General features: G+C 41.4%; 1 protein-coding gene across 1 annotated transcript in view; it reads right to left on the bottom strand.

Annotated features, from left to right (window-relative positions):
* LRP3 (LDL receptor related protein 3) overlaps positions 1–13489 on the bottom strand; it is a 62866-nt gene that overhangs the window by 33099 nt on the left and 16278 nt on the right. The window contains exon 2 of the mRNA XM_019535428.1: positions 5493–5590. Coding sequence (XP_019390973.1) covers positions 5493–5590 — 98 coding nt within the window. The remainder of the gene's footprint in view (positions 1–5492; positions 5591–13489) is intronic.

The raw sequence follows: 13489 nt of genomic DNA, 5'->3' as shown, positions 1-13489 counted from the left end.
GGAGGGAGGCGGTCGCACCTGGGCCCCTGCCCGCGAGCTCTCGGCCTGCCCCTCCCCGGGGACACGGGCTCTGCCCCGAGGGCACCGCAGCCCAGCCGCAGGGATGCGGGCAGCTGGCAGAGCAGCACCAAGGGGGCTCCCACCCGCCATAGGGGCAGTCCAGGGCGTCTGCTCCTCTGCTGATACGCCTTTATTATGTCCTCTATTGAAGAGAAAAGTAGAGGATGTCAAGGTGTCCAGTTTCACATCCCTCCGTGAATACCACAGGCCCCTGGAGGCTGGGGGGGCCCGGCGAGCTCCCCCAGGCGGCGGAGGCAAGTGGGGAGCTGGGCAGGGGGTGGCAAGCGCCCGCCGATGCCGCTGGCGCTGTCAGCAGCGGGGGGGATGGCGAGCAGCACCTTTTCACATGGGGTGCTCCGCCACACTCAGGGGTGCACGTGCACCTGCGTGCACCGCCTACACATTGCCAGTGGATCAGTTGATACCACTTGATATCTGTTCATCAACTGATATTTATTGATACAAAACCTGACACCTTTATGTCCTCTATTTTTCTCTTGAAGAGAAACACAGAAGACATAAACGCATCCAGTTTCATATCAATAGAGGACAACCCGACTGTCCTCTATGTTGGCCACCCTACCCACGCCCCAGGGTTCAGCTGACCAAGGCAGCTCTGCCCGGGGGCAGGCTCATGCCTAGAGAACAAGCAATTCGGGACTGCTCAGCACGTGCCAGCAGGTTTGACCGCAAATCTAAGGACGGTCTCTGTCCCCGGCTTGCCTCACTGATTTATCCTTTTTTTTCCAAAGGTTCCTGGATTTGAAGTTACTCTGGGCCTATTCTGGAGATACACGGAGCAGCTGGGGCTTGAGAAGTGGTCTAGAAATCTACTGAGAGAACAAACACGTTTAAATATTTGAAGCCCGTGTTGCACACCTTCAAAACCTGTGGCCTGATCCTGGATGTGCACTAGAGTTGAGCCAGGGCAGAATTTAGTCCTGTGTGCGCCCTAGGGTGGCCATCATAGAGGACAGTCCGGTTGTCCCCTGTGTTCTATTGATACAAAACCAGACACCTTTACAGCCTGACAAAGGTGTCAGGTTTCGTATCAATAGAGGACAGAGGAGCAGAAAACTGGAATGTCCTCTACGATGGCCACCCTGTGCCCTGAAGACACCCAGATACATCAGCAGTATATAACAAATATCCTCAACCCTTTCTGTCCCTCACAAGTATAAAATTAAAGCAATATAAAGCAATAATATAAGTCCAAAAGCCCCAAGAAAATTTGCCTGAATGAGAAGTTATAAAACTGATACTATTCAACTGAACAGCATGTAAACTAAAATCGATATCCTAAGAGTTTTTTATACAATGCCAGAAACGTCTATTTCGTCAACCGTGATGACAAATAGCAAGAAGTTGAGATGTTTAACCTTTATTGGTAAAGTATAAATCAGTAGGAAATTTAGATGTATATAATTTCTACGGGTTATATAGTTATTCTATAACTTTAATTACTAAAATGGGTCAGCACCACCTCAAATGCTTGCTAAACTCTGTTATCTTTTCCTTTATATGAATAACCTATTTAAAAATGCTCACCTACATGTTTTTTAAGTCCCCCACTCTTGAAATGAGCTATTCATTTTAGCCTCTTTCAAAATGGTCTCCTTCAGTTTTGCTTTAAATTTCCTGCGGTTTCAACATCCTACATTACAATGACAGCCCTTCTGGTAACTGTGATTTCATTAACTGTTTTTGCAGAGTACATAGCTTAGTTAAAACACTATGAACCAGAAAGATAGACCTTAAAATATATCTGCAAAATATGCATGTGACATTATGCATGTAATCCTTGATCTATGTATAACGAAAGGAAAACAGCAATGTGTCAGTTGATACTGGAACATACAGGCTGCGTCTACACAAGAAGCTGACTGCACAGTAGTGCCCCAAAACATTAGTTGTGGCAAAATTCATTTTATGGAAGATGGAGTACTTTAGGGGCCCAACCAGCAATTGTCTAATTTCTTGGTGTAGGCTCTGCAGCATCTTAATTTGGTCTACAGATACTATTAACTATAACCAACAGTGAGATACATGCTGTGTAAATATTTGTTCAACTACATAAAATGAAGACTTCTTTATATGTACAGTGTAGTCTCCGTATGCAAAGGTCAAGCGTTGCAACATTTTATTATGTCCAAAAATCCCCTTATGTTGCTAAAAATGTTTGCATTTCTGTATTCTCTGGACACTAAACTTAGAAGGTTGATGGGACCCCATTACGAACATGAACTATTGACCTCGTAAGTTAAATCTTGATCAGTATAAAGCGGACATTAATAGAAAGATCAACAACGAACATCGTGGAAAAACATTAAGGCTCACAATTGTACTTGATTTTCCTAAAAAATGTCATTTCTAAGATAAATTATTGCACTTAAGATTTCTTGATCAAGACCCATTTGTACAAGTGCTGTACAAATATACTGCACATTGGAGCGCACTCACTATCCCAGAAGAATTTACAATCTAAGCAGTATTAGGGCAAATCAGACAGAAACTAAAGACTCAGTTATTCTATCAGCATTCTTGGGTCCAGTTTTAGCTCTTTGGTCTAGCTTATTAGATTTGGCAAAATTAATATATCAAAAGAATATTGTTCCTTGGGAGGAACATACAAGGCAATAAACAGCTTTAACAGGAAATGAGATACTGAAATAAAGCTAAGATTCTTGATAGCTGTAAGTGGCATCTATTAGTAGAAGGCAGGGTAGATTTGCACCTTATAGACTACCTAAATCAGAGAGATATACAGCATAAGCTTTTGTGAACCCAGGATCCCTTTATCAAGCACTGTAATAGGACATGCACAGAGCAGTCTACACGAACATGATTCTTACAAATAACAGAAAATCTAAGCAAGACACAAGGCAAAAATTTTTGTTGCCTTGCACGATTCTGCAAGTTCAGTGCTGCTGCAACTTTTAATCGCCATTTTAAGAGCTGTGCTTAGATGAAAGCAAATTCAGAGTACATAACTGTTCTGAGACAGGACTGAAATGTGAGTAACTAGAGAAGTGAAAAATGTTGTAAAGCTGAAGGCATCTGATTAAAAATTTGGCTCTCCACAGGCCAAAAGTTGCATGTACAATTATCATGAATACCCTCCACCTACTAAATGGCCTGTTGCATGTGCGCCCAGCTGGAAACCTGATTGTCACACACCTGGTAAGCAATGCATACATCTTTTGTGAAAATGCACTCACAGGTCTTCATACTATTACACATTTGTAAGATGTTACTTAACTTTTCTGAGCTGTCATGCTGTACATAAGCATCTTATTCATTGTCAAGATCTTCACCTGTCCATATGCTTATGAGCACAGCTTCAAGCACATAATTCTTTTTCTTTAAAATAACTTGCATGTATGCTTATATTGGAGCCACTCCACAGACATGAGGTACAATCTTCTACTGTAACTTCTTTGAAATGAGTCCACTTGGAACAAATTTTGAAGGTGTAGCCTAGGAACAGCAGGCGAAAGTAAAATGAAAGAAGAAACAGTGTGAGAGGACTCTGCCAAAAAAGGGAAGAGCAGAGAAATGGCATGAGAGGATAGTGGATATCTTTTTAATCGACAATAAAATGAGGCTATAATTACATCTTAAAGTTTCAATTGATCCCATATTCAACTGAGCTTCACATTTGCACCTGATACTAGCAACCCCTTAATGGTATTATAATTGTTATTCCCATTTGCCCCTCGTTCTATATTTTAATGGATGTTTTTTAGCATCTCTTGGCCATGCCATAGTATCATATTCTCCACCGAGAATGAATGAGATCTAAATGTTAAAGTAAATATTTCTATCATCCTCAGGGTGCAAGAAATAATACTCTTGATCGAAGAAAATATACAGCTTATCAATACATGAGAGGGCCACTTACACAAAAAACAGAATGGTTTAGAAGTACAGATTTCTGTGTATTTTTTTTAGTCAAGTGAGAAATCATTAAACATTTTAAGCAACTAAACTCTTTTTAATCCTACCAGACAATTCATAAACCTTTAATGGGTCAATGCTTGTAAAATCATTTTCTGCCTAGGTTTTTTGTGCAGTAATCTTTAAATTATGGGCCCATAACAGCAGTAATGGAATGTATAATAAAAGTAAGTCCTCGGAAAGTCTATTATCATAATAAAAGATGTATCAAGTCACCTTTACATTCTGCATTAACCCTTTTTATGATACTTGTGCATCTCTTGTTTTCATTTAAAAAATCTCCTGCCCTCTAAATGAAATTATAATAAAACACACAGAACTAAAATTAAAGCAGCATTTGTACATTCATTTTTAGCAAAGTCCATCACATCACTAAATTAATATTGAGACAAAACTCTGTGAATCGAAGCTTATCTAAACTTAATTTTGAATGGATGAATCTTAAATATGGTCATATAATTGTGTGTATACAAAATACCTCTGCATGCAAAAGCCAAGTAATTAAATGTTTGGATGGGTATGGCCGTGTCTACACAGGACACTACTGCACCGTTGTTACTGTGCATTTATTTAAACAAGTACTAAATAAATGCACAGTAACCAAAGTTACTGCACAGTAGTGCCAGTGAATGCTTTTTTGGGGATGCTACTTTTCAGTAACCTAAGACTACTATGCAATAGTGTCGCATCATGGTTTTTGTCACGCAACGCTACCGTGCAGTAGTATCAGGCTACTGTGCAGTCAGCATCTTGTGTAGACGCAGCCTGTATGTTCCAGTATCCCCTGACGCATTGCTGTATTCCTTTCTTTATACATAGATCAAGGATTACATGCATAATGTCACATGCGTGTTTTGCAGATATATTTTAAGGTGTCTGTCTTTCCGCTTCATAGTGTTTTAATTAAGCTATGTACTCTGCAAAAACAGTTAATGAAATCATAGTTACCAGAAGAGTTATTGTTGTAATGCAGCATGTTGAGACTGCAGGAAATTTAAGGCAAAACTGGGGAAGAAAATTCTGAAAGGGGCTAAAATGAATGACTCATTACAAGGGTGGGGGATCTGAAAAAAAATGCAGCATTGTCTCTGGCACTGGTACCATCACAGAAAGAACTTCTGGATATGCTGACTTGATCCCATTCCCACATTTCACTGGGCCTGCCCGCTCTTTGAAAATACCACAGATTTCTTAAAGAAAGGCTCCATCGACAAGCTTCCAGCAAACACCATATTAGCTACCATGATGCCCCATCTCCATATATCACCCTTCCCCGTGAGGTTGTTCTACCTGCTGTACCAGCCCCAAAGAACATTATCCCTGATGAGAAAACTGCTTCTGTTTCCACTACTCTCTCCTGCTTTGTCTTCACACACAACTGTTTCAGATATGGGGACTCCCTATATCTACAAATGAAAGACACTGCCAAGGGCACACGTATGGACTCCCAATATGCGAACGTATTTATGACAGACCTTGACGTCTGTTTCCTTCACAGCTGCCCTCTCATCCTTTTGGTATACCTCAGGTACAGCAATGACATCTTTATAATATAGACAGATGGAAGGAATCTCTAGAGAAAATTCACCAGGAATATACCAACTTCCACCCGTCCATCAAACTAACTCTGGAAGACTCCACCCAGTAAATTCATTTCCTAGACATCACAGTGAAGGTTTGCAATGGCCACATCACCACCACATGGTATCAGAAACCAACCGGCCTCCACAGCTACCTTAATGACAGCAGGTCCATCCTCTACAGTCAAGCTCTACATTACAACCATATCCATGCTCATCCCACTGACTGGGATGAAAACTTTAAGGATCTGGAGCAAGGATGCTCCAACCTGCTATAATACCAACCCTGGGACAAGAACAACAGAATCCCTCTGGTTTTCACCCAGAGCCTCCAGCTGAAACACTTTAGGAATATCATTAATGAACTCCAACACACATGGTCAAGGTGGCCATGTGAGAAGCCTGTCCTGGCTTACAGATAGCCCCACAGCCTCAAACAGCATTTCTCAAGGAACAGACTAACTCCCTTCCTCATCAGAGCACCAGCCCTTGCAGTGGATCCGAATGCTTGCTGTGCCTCCACATCAATATAAACCGTATCATCGCTACACTGAATAACACAGAGTATAACATCATTGACCTGCAACTCTACCAAAGTCATATACACTATCACCTGCTGACGCTGCCCCTCTGCTATCTATATCAGACAGACGGGACAATATCTACATGTAAGAACAGTTTGAAGGCCAATCTTACATCAGCAGCAGAAAGAAAGGCCTGTGGCAGAACAGTAACCATCCTGGATGATCCATTGCTGACCTCAGGATTGCTGTTCTCTGGCAGCAAATTTTCTTTTTTTAAGTTTGAACAGGAAACTGTGGAACAAGAAACCATCCACCGACTGAATTGTGTTAAATCTGGTTTAAACAGGGACTACGGATTCTTGTTCCAGTACTTGGATTAGTTTTTTGGACCTCTTTGTTCCTATCTGTTCTCTGCTTGCTTGCCTCTCCCAGGATTACCCCCTCCCCACTCTTCCTTGCCTCCTCCCATCCCACCTTTGGCTGCTTACAGATGTGAAAGAAACAAAACAGTGCTTTCCTTTCAGCTTGGTGCATCCCTGCACTGAGTACAGCACATGCCCAGAAGAGGCACTGCATCAGTTTGACCCAGCTTGCCCAACATCTGTATAGATCATGCGCTTCAGCAGGGCTTTTTGGCATTTTTATCTAATAGCTGCTTAGACATTGGGCAAATTGCTGTTTTGATTTTTTTTCACGTCTGTCAGCGGTCTTTGTATTCAAATCACTTACTCTACTTTATGCACTGCTCTATGCTTCTCCTTCCACAGCATCTGATGAAGTGAGATCAAATTTCTGAAAATTTATGCTCTCTCTGTATATTATTTAGTCTATAAGGTCCATACTTACCTTTCCTTCTGCCTGATTTTAGATTACGTGGCTAACGATCTCTCTTAACTCTCTTTAAGCCATCATACCCCCCTGAATACATTTTAAAATGTGTAGGACAGGCAAGACTGTAGGAAATTTTTACCACTAGAAGATAGTTTAAAATTCTGGAGATATGGATATTTACATTCACTTGTTTTCATGATTATGACTTTGAGCATAATTACAAAAGATCCATATACATAACAGTAAAAAAAAATAGTTACCAAAGTTTTTTTTTTATTGAGTGTAAACAGAGGACACTGCAATGAGTTTTCATGCATAAGCAGTAAAAAGTGAAGGTGTCATAAAAATGCAGCAGAATTGAGGCAGCAGAGTTTATGAGTTGCAGTAATAAACTAGTATAAAAGTTCTAACACCTTAGTACCTCATCCTGGTTGCACGAGTGATCACTTTCTTATTCTGACTATTTAATATATTAGATGCTTTCCTTCAGCTCGCTCTCTATTTAACTGTTATTGCTCATTGTAGCATAAGCTTCTGTTCTTTAATTTTTTTCTTAAGGCTCATTCAGGTGAGATTTTTCTAATCTAAAAACATAGTTTTGGCTGTCACACAAATTTCTTCAATGCACTGCACTCTCTTTCAGTAAATCCATCTCAAGGGAAGGTGAGCACAAGTCTGAAAACCCAAACGTATTTTATTCATGACTGTTCTCTTTTGAACATTTGATATTCAAGACAAGTTGGTTAGAATACAGTTTATGTAGTAACAAACACTATTTGTCTCAGTTTTGTATAGCATGTTGTCAGTTACTTTATTAAATACATTTCATTACCATAATATCTGTTTTTATTTTACATTTAGTAACAGCAAGCCTGTCACTGAAGAGGAAGACATTTTTCTAGGGCCCATTGTAAAAGCAAAAGGTCACGCCATTCCTATTACTATCAAGTGCAGGTAATTACCAACTTTTATAGGTAACCATTCTCTTATCCCAACTTTACAGGTTAGTTATTCACATACACAAGGAGGAACTAAAATACTCTGTTATTATGCATGCTCACCATGAAATACAGGAAATTAGAGTAAATGTGAGCAGATAGAGATATCAGACAATACAATCAAGATAACACCTGATTGATGTTATAAAAAACCTCTGCCAATTTATCTCTATTTCCGAAGAAGGCACAAGGCTGTTTTTAAATCTTTCCCGTATTCTGAACATTCAATCAAGTCCTACATTTATATTATGCAGGCCAGATTTTGAATAGCAATTGTCTGAAAAATATTCGCTTCCCATTTGAAAGTTTTCAGGTTTTTCATTAATTGCTACCAAAGTAGCACCAACTAAACATTAATTTTTATTATTTATGACTTACCTCATCTCTATACATTGGAAGGCTTGTCCAGTAGGCTCCTTACTTATCTTGGGTCAAATTTCTATTTAAATAGCACACTGAAGTTCAGAAAAGTTTATATAGCAACATGGTTTTGTGGTAAGGAACCAGGATGCTCTTGGATTCTAATCTTGACAAAAACAGCCCAAAGGACTTAATCAGATTTATAAAGCAACTAAAATTAGCTGAGTTGCAACTAAAAACCAGATGCTGCACTGGTAAGTAATGACATTTCTTTAAAAAGTCATACTGTAGTAAGCAAAAACGAACAAATTTTAATGTCTGCCTTCTTCCCACCATACACTAAAAATACTAAAATAATTTTAATGAAATTTCATTTGTTTCTGTCAGAAATAATTGTTTTTACAAGCTTCCCTAAGAAGCACTGCCAGAATACATGAATCCTGACCTGCAACACACTTTACATTTCCTGTGCATGGCATCATTTGAGCTGTATCCCAATCAAACCAAACTGTACGGTAGTTTTGAAGTTTAAAAAATGAGCATCTCAGTACTTCTTTTACTTGTGACCCAGAGGTGAAAAGCTAGTTCAACAGTCCACTGGATCTCCTAGCCCCCTTGTCAACCTTCAACATTTAATGACTATATTTGGATTGATTTATACTATGGTTAACTGTTAATTTTTATTACTGACATATTGGAAAAGTATAATATGACAATATTAAGCAAACCTGACCTATTAGGATACTATATTGATTTTTTTTCTCCTCTCTCCTCCCACATCTATAATCGTGAACAGACTTTGGACAGTTTAATTTAGTTTACGATAAATCCTTTTATTTTTTTTTAGCTATGTTAGGTGTTTGCTTTCCCTAGCAGCTGGAATCACGAAAGGATTTACTATGGTCCTTGACATGTAAAACCTTTAATAAATGAGAGTTGGAAGGACTCAGTAATGATTCTCACCTGCTTGTAAATCAATAAACCAAGCCCAAAACAAGATTTATTCCACATGTATACAAATACAGGTGGACAGGAATAACTAATTTCACAGGCCTTAAATCTTGATGAATCTATTATGGTTTTCTGCTTTCAATTCAGAAAAAAATTTACAAGATAACCTCATGGGTGCTACCAGCCCCATTAATATATATAACCAAACATTTGTTAATTGTATGAATTACTATAGACCAGGGGTTTGCAACCTATAGCCCACAGAACCATTGGATCTGGCCCATGGATATGAGGCTTCAACAGCATTCAGTGATGGGGGGCTTCAGCTGCAGTCACTCTCCCTGTGCTGCTGTGAAGACAAGTGGTGACAGCAGCTAGGTCCTAGCACCCATCCACCATCCTTTGAGTCAGGGTGGGTCATTCCAGCCCACAGACAGAAAAGGCTGCCTCCCTCTGCGATGAACAGATTCTAAGATATGACTGATAGACTAAACATCTATGGAGTCTGAAACAAGAACAAACCTTTTCATCTCTAGGTCACAGGCTGACCATAGTGAATATACATTAAAATTGTTCCTTAGGAAGAAAGACATTTCAATGTAAATTACTGTCAGAGAAGAAAAGAACAGCAGTGTCAGGTTGCTCACCAATTGATTTCCAGCTCCCAATGTTGTTAGGAAGAAACTGAGAATAAAAATCTTGCAATCAGGGATAAATAAAACTAAAGATACCTACAAAAGCAATAATCTATACAAAGAAAACTGGAAAATCCTCTTCAAGCAACTTACAGAGACCAATTGTTAAAGTATATATGACATATAACCAGGGATTCAGGTTTTTCATTTGCTGCAGAAAATCATGGATTTTCTCCTTTAAAGGAGAAAAACACAGATTTTCTACTTTAAAGGAGAAAAACACGGGAAATGGTGAGTTTCCCCCTGCAGGCTGACAGAATTCCAACCTGCAAGGGATGCAGAGGGTGCCACATGTATGTGTGCACATGCACACATGAACGTGGCCAGGAATACAGCCCCAGGCAGCAATGGAGAGCAGCTCCCACAGGTAAGTCTGGGGGGGCATAGGTGATGTGGAGGGAGGTGGGGGGGGACATGAGAGAAGCAGGGGGGTGCAAATTGAGGCAGTCACAGTGAAGAAGAGAGGAAGTGGGGCAAGGTAGGTGGCTGGGGCTTGGGGCACTGCCAAGCTGGAGCAGTGCCCATGGCTAGGGTGGGAATGCACAGCTGCAGGACCTGGCCAGAGAGCAGGATGGAGCCAAAGGGGGCTGGCCAGAGGGGCAACTCCCAATGATGCACTGGAAGGGTATGGGGGGACATGTGCCCCACCACATTTGTGTGCCCACAGTGGGGCATGGGGCTGCAGCCTGACCACCTCTGTGGCACAGTGGTCAAGACCTTGCACAGTGGGGCGGAGCAGGATGGGAAGACTCAGTGCTGCTACCACCACCACTGCTACCAGGAGCTCTATGCCAGCCACGCCAGCATGGCAAGACACCCCTTTCCCACCCAGCAGCAGCAGGGGTGGCAGCATGGAGTTGTGCACCCCCTTGATATTTGGCCAGATGGGCAGGGGGCTCTTCACCTTGGTGGTGCAGCTGGCACAGGGCTCCAAGCAGCAGTGGCAACAGCACTAGCAGCAGCGGTGGTGGCACCAAGCCACCCTGCCCTGCTCTGCCTCCCACTCCAGGTCCTGGCTGCTGGGCTGCAGAAGCCCCTGTGAGGAGGGCAGCAGGGAGGAGAGCCCCAAGCCCCACAGCAAGCAACCTGCATCCTCCCCTGCCCCTGCCCCCCATGGGCTCTGCTCAGCTCCACTCCAGCCATGCCACCTGTGGAGGGAGGGAGCATGGGACCACCCATATAGGTGACAGCTGGGACTTGGGTGCTGCTGACCAGCTGCTGCTGGCACCCACAGAGCAGGGAGGGGCAGGATGGTCCGAAAGCCATCCTGGAGCTGGGGGCAGGAGTCTGTAGGTCAGGAGTGAGAGGGACAGGCACATCAGAGCTGCTCAGTACCACAAGGCAGTGGAGGGGACAACCACAGCTGGACTCGCATCCAGTTGAACAAAGTGGGCAGGGCAGATGGAGCTCTGATTTTCCATGAAAAAAAAACATAAATCAAATGCCAAAATACATAGGTATTTAGAATTTATAATGATTAAGACACTTGATAAGCTTCCAAATAGCTTTAAAATTGTAAATATATTGATAAAACATCGTATTCAACTAATACCTATAGTGGTATTTCATTTTAATTGCAGAAAAACACAGGTTTGGGGTTTTTTAATCAGAGAATTTTTTTTAGCAGAGAATTCTGAATTTTTAAACAAAGAAAATCATAATTGAAGCTATTCTATCCCTTTGCAAAAGTTGAAGTGCAGATAACACCAAGCTGGAGGGAGTATTAGATACACTGAGCTAGGATTCAGAGTGACTGTCCTAGACAATTTGGAGGACTGGGCCAATAGAAATCTCATGAGGTTCAACAAGGACACGTGCAAAGTCCTGCACTTAGGACAAAACAATCCTATGCACCAGTACAGGCTGGGGGTGACTGGCTAAGCAGAGCTCTGCAGAAAGGGATCTGGGGGTTACAGTGGACAATAAGCTGAATATGAGCCAGCAGCGTGCCCTGGTTGCCAAGAAAGCTAATGGCATCCTGGGCTGCACTGGTAGGATCATTGCCAGTAGAACAAGGGAAGTGATTACTCCCCTCTATTCAGCACTGGTGAGGCCACATCTGGAGTACTGTGTTCAGTTTTGGGCCCCCCACTATACAAAGGATGTGGACAAGTTGGAGAGGGTCCAGCGGAGGGCAACAAAAATGGTGAGAGGGCTGTGGGACACAATTTATGAGGAAAGACAGAGGACTAGGCTTATTTAGTCTAGAGAAGAGGAAACTGAGGGGATTTAATAGCAGCCTTCAACTACTTGAAGGGGGGTTCAAAAGAGGATGGAGCTGGACTGTTTTCAGTGGTGGCAGATGACATAACAAGGAGCAATGGTCCCAGGTTGCAGCAAGGGAAGTTTAGGTTAGATATTAGGAAGAATTTTCTCACTAGGAGGGTAGTAAAACACTGGAGCAGGTAACCCAGCGAGGTTGTGGACTCTCCATCCTTGGAGGTTTTTAAAACCCAGTTAGACAAAGTCTTGGCTGGAATGATCTAGCTGGGGGTGGGCCTGCCTTGAGCAGGCAGTTGGACTAGATGACCTCCTGAGGTCCCTTCCAACCCTCATCTTCTATGACTTTAAATGCATTGGTCAGAAAACGAAGACAAGTATTGTAATGCTCACCCATCTTACACTACTAACTTGGGCATATAGGGTATATATATACTACTTAGAGTGTATTTATATACATTGTAAAGACAAATAATTAATATTGATTTAGCATTATATGGAGCAATTTTAACCTAGCATAATAAACAGGCACAACTTCTATTAGACTTGCTATTGAACTTGACCCTGAACACTGAAGATGGTTGAAATGTAAGCTTATTATTAGCTCAACAAGCAAATGATGACAGTAGATAAATAACCCCTGCTCCCCATGCCTCACTGGCATGTCCATGAAGTTATTTTGCATAGTCCTTCAATTACTCACTTTGCCACTTATTCCCAAAGTTTAGCTTATGCGGGTATTTATTTCCTCATTGATTTTGCTCCAAATACTTCCATGGTACATGCATTTTAATGGATCTAGTAGAATATAGCTGCATTCAAATGGGTTTATGCCAACACAGATTGTGTGGTTAAATTTTCCTTGTTTTTCCAATATAATAGTTTATTGGCAGAAATTCCATGGACATGTTCTGGGTATGAAAAGATTTGGGACCCATTTTATTCTCTATAAAGAATGTTGTGCTTCATTCATATATATATCACATACAGTTTGAAAGGATTCTAATGATCTTATACTATAAACACGTCCTTTGAATCAGATAAAATTACTATTACTTGCAGTTTTCCACATTTTTGTATAGTTCTAAAAACATATTCATAGCACACTGATTCTTGGAATAGTTGCAAAGGAAATTATAGCTCATTTCCCAAATGATTTCATAGATTTCATAGACATCAGGGCTGGAAGGGACCTCGGAAGATCACTGAGTCCAGCCCCCCCAGTCATAGGATCCCAGCAAGATAAGCATCCAATTTACTCTTGAAGGTGTTCAATGTAGGTGCTTGAACCACCTCCGATGGCAGACTGTTCC

Source organism: Crocodylus porosus, unplaced genomic scaffold (assembly GCF_001723895.1).
Source record: "Crocodylus porosus isolate Cpor-Errol unplaced genomic scaffold, CroPor_comp1, whole genome shotgun sequence".
NCBI lineage: Eukaryota > Metazoa > Chordata > Crocodylia > Crocodylidae > Crocodylus > Crocodylus porosus.
Note: the sequence above shows the minus strand (reverse complement) of the source record. Positions and strands in the feature narration are given on the sequence as shown.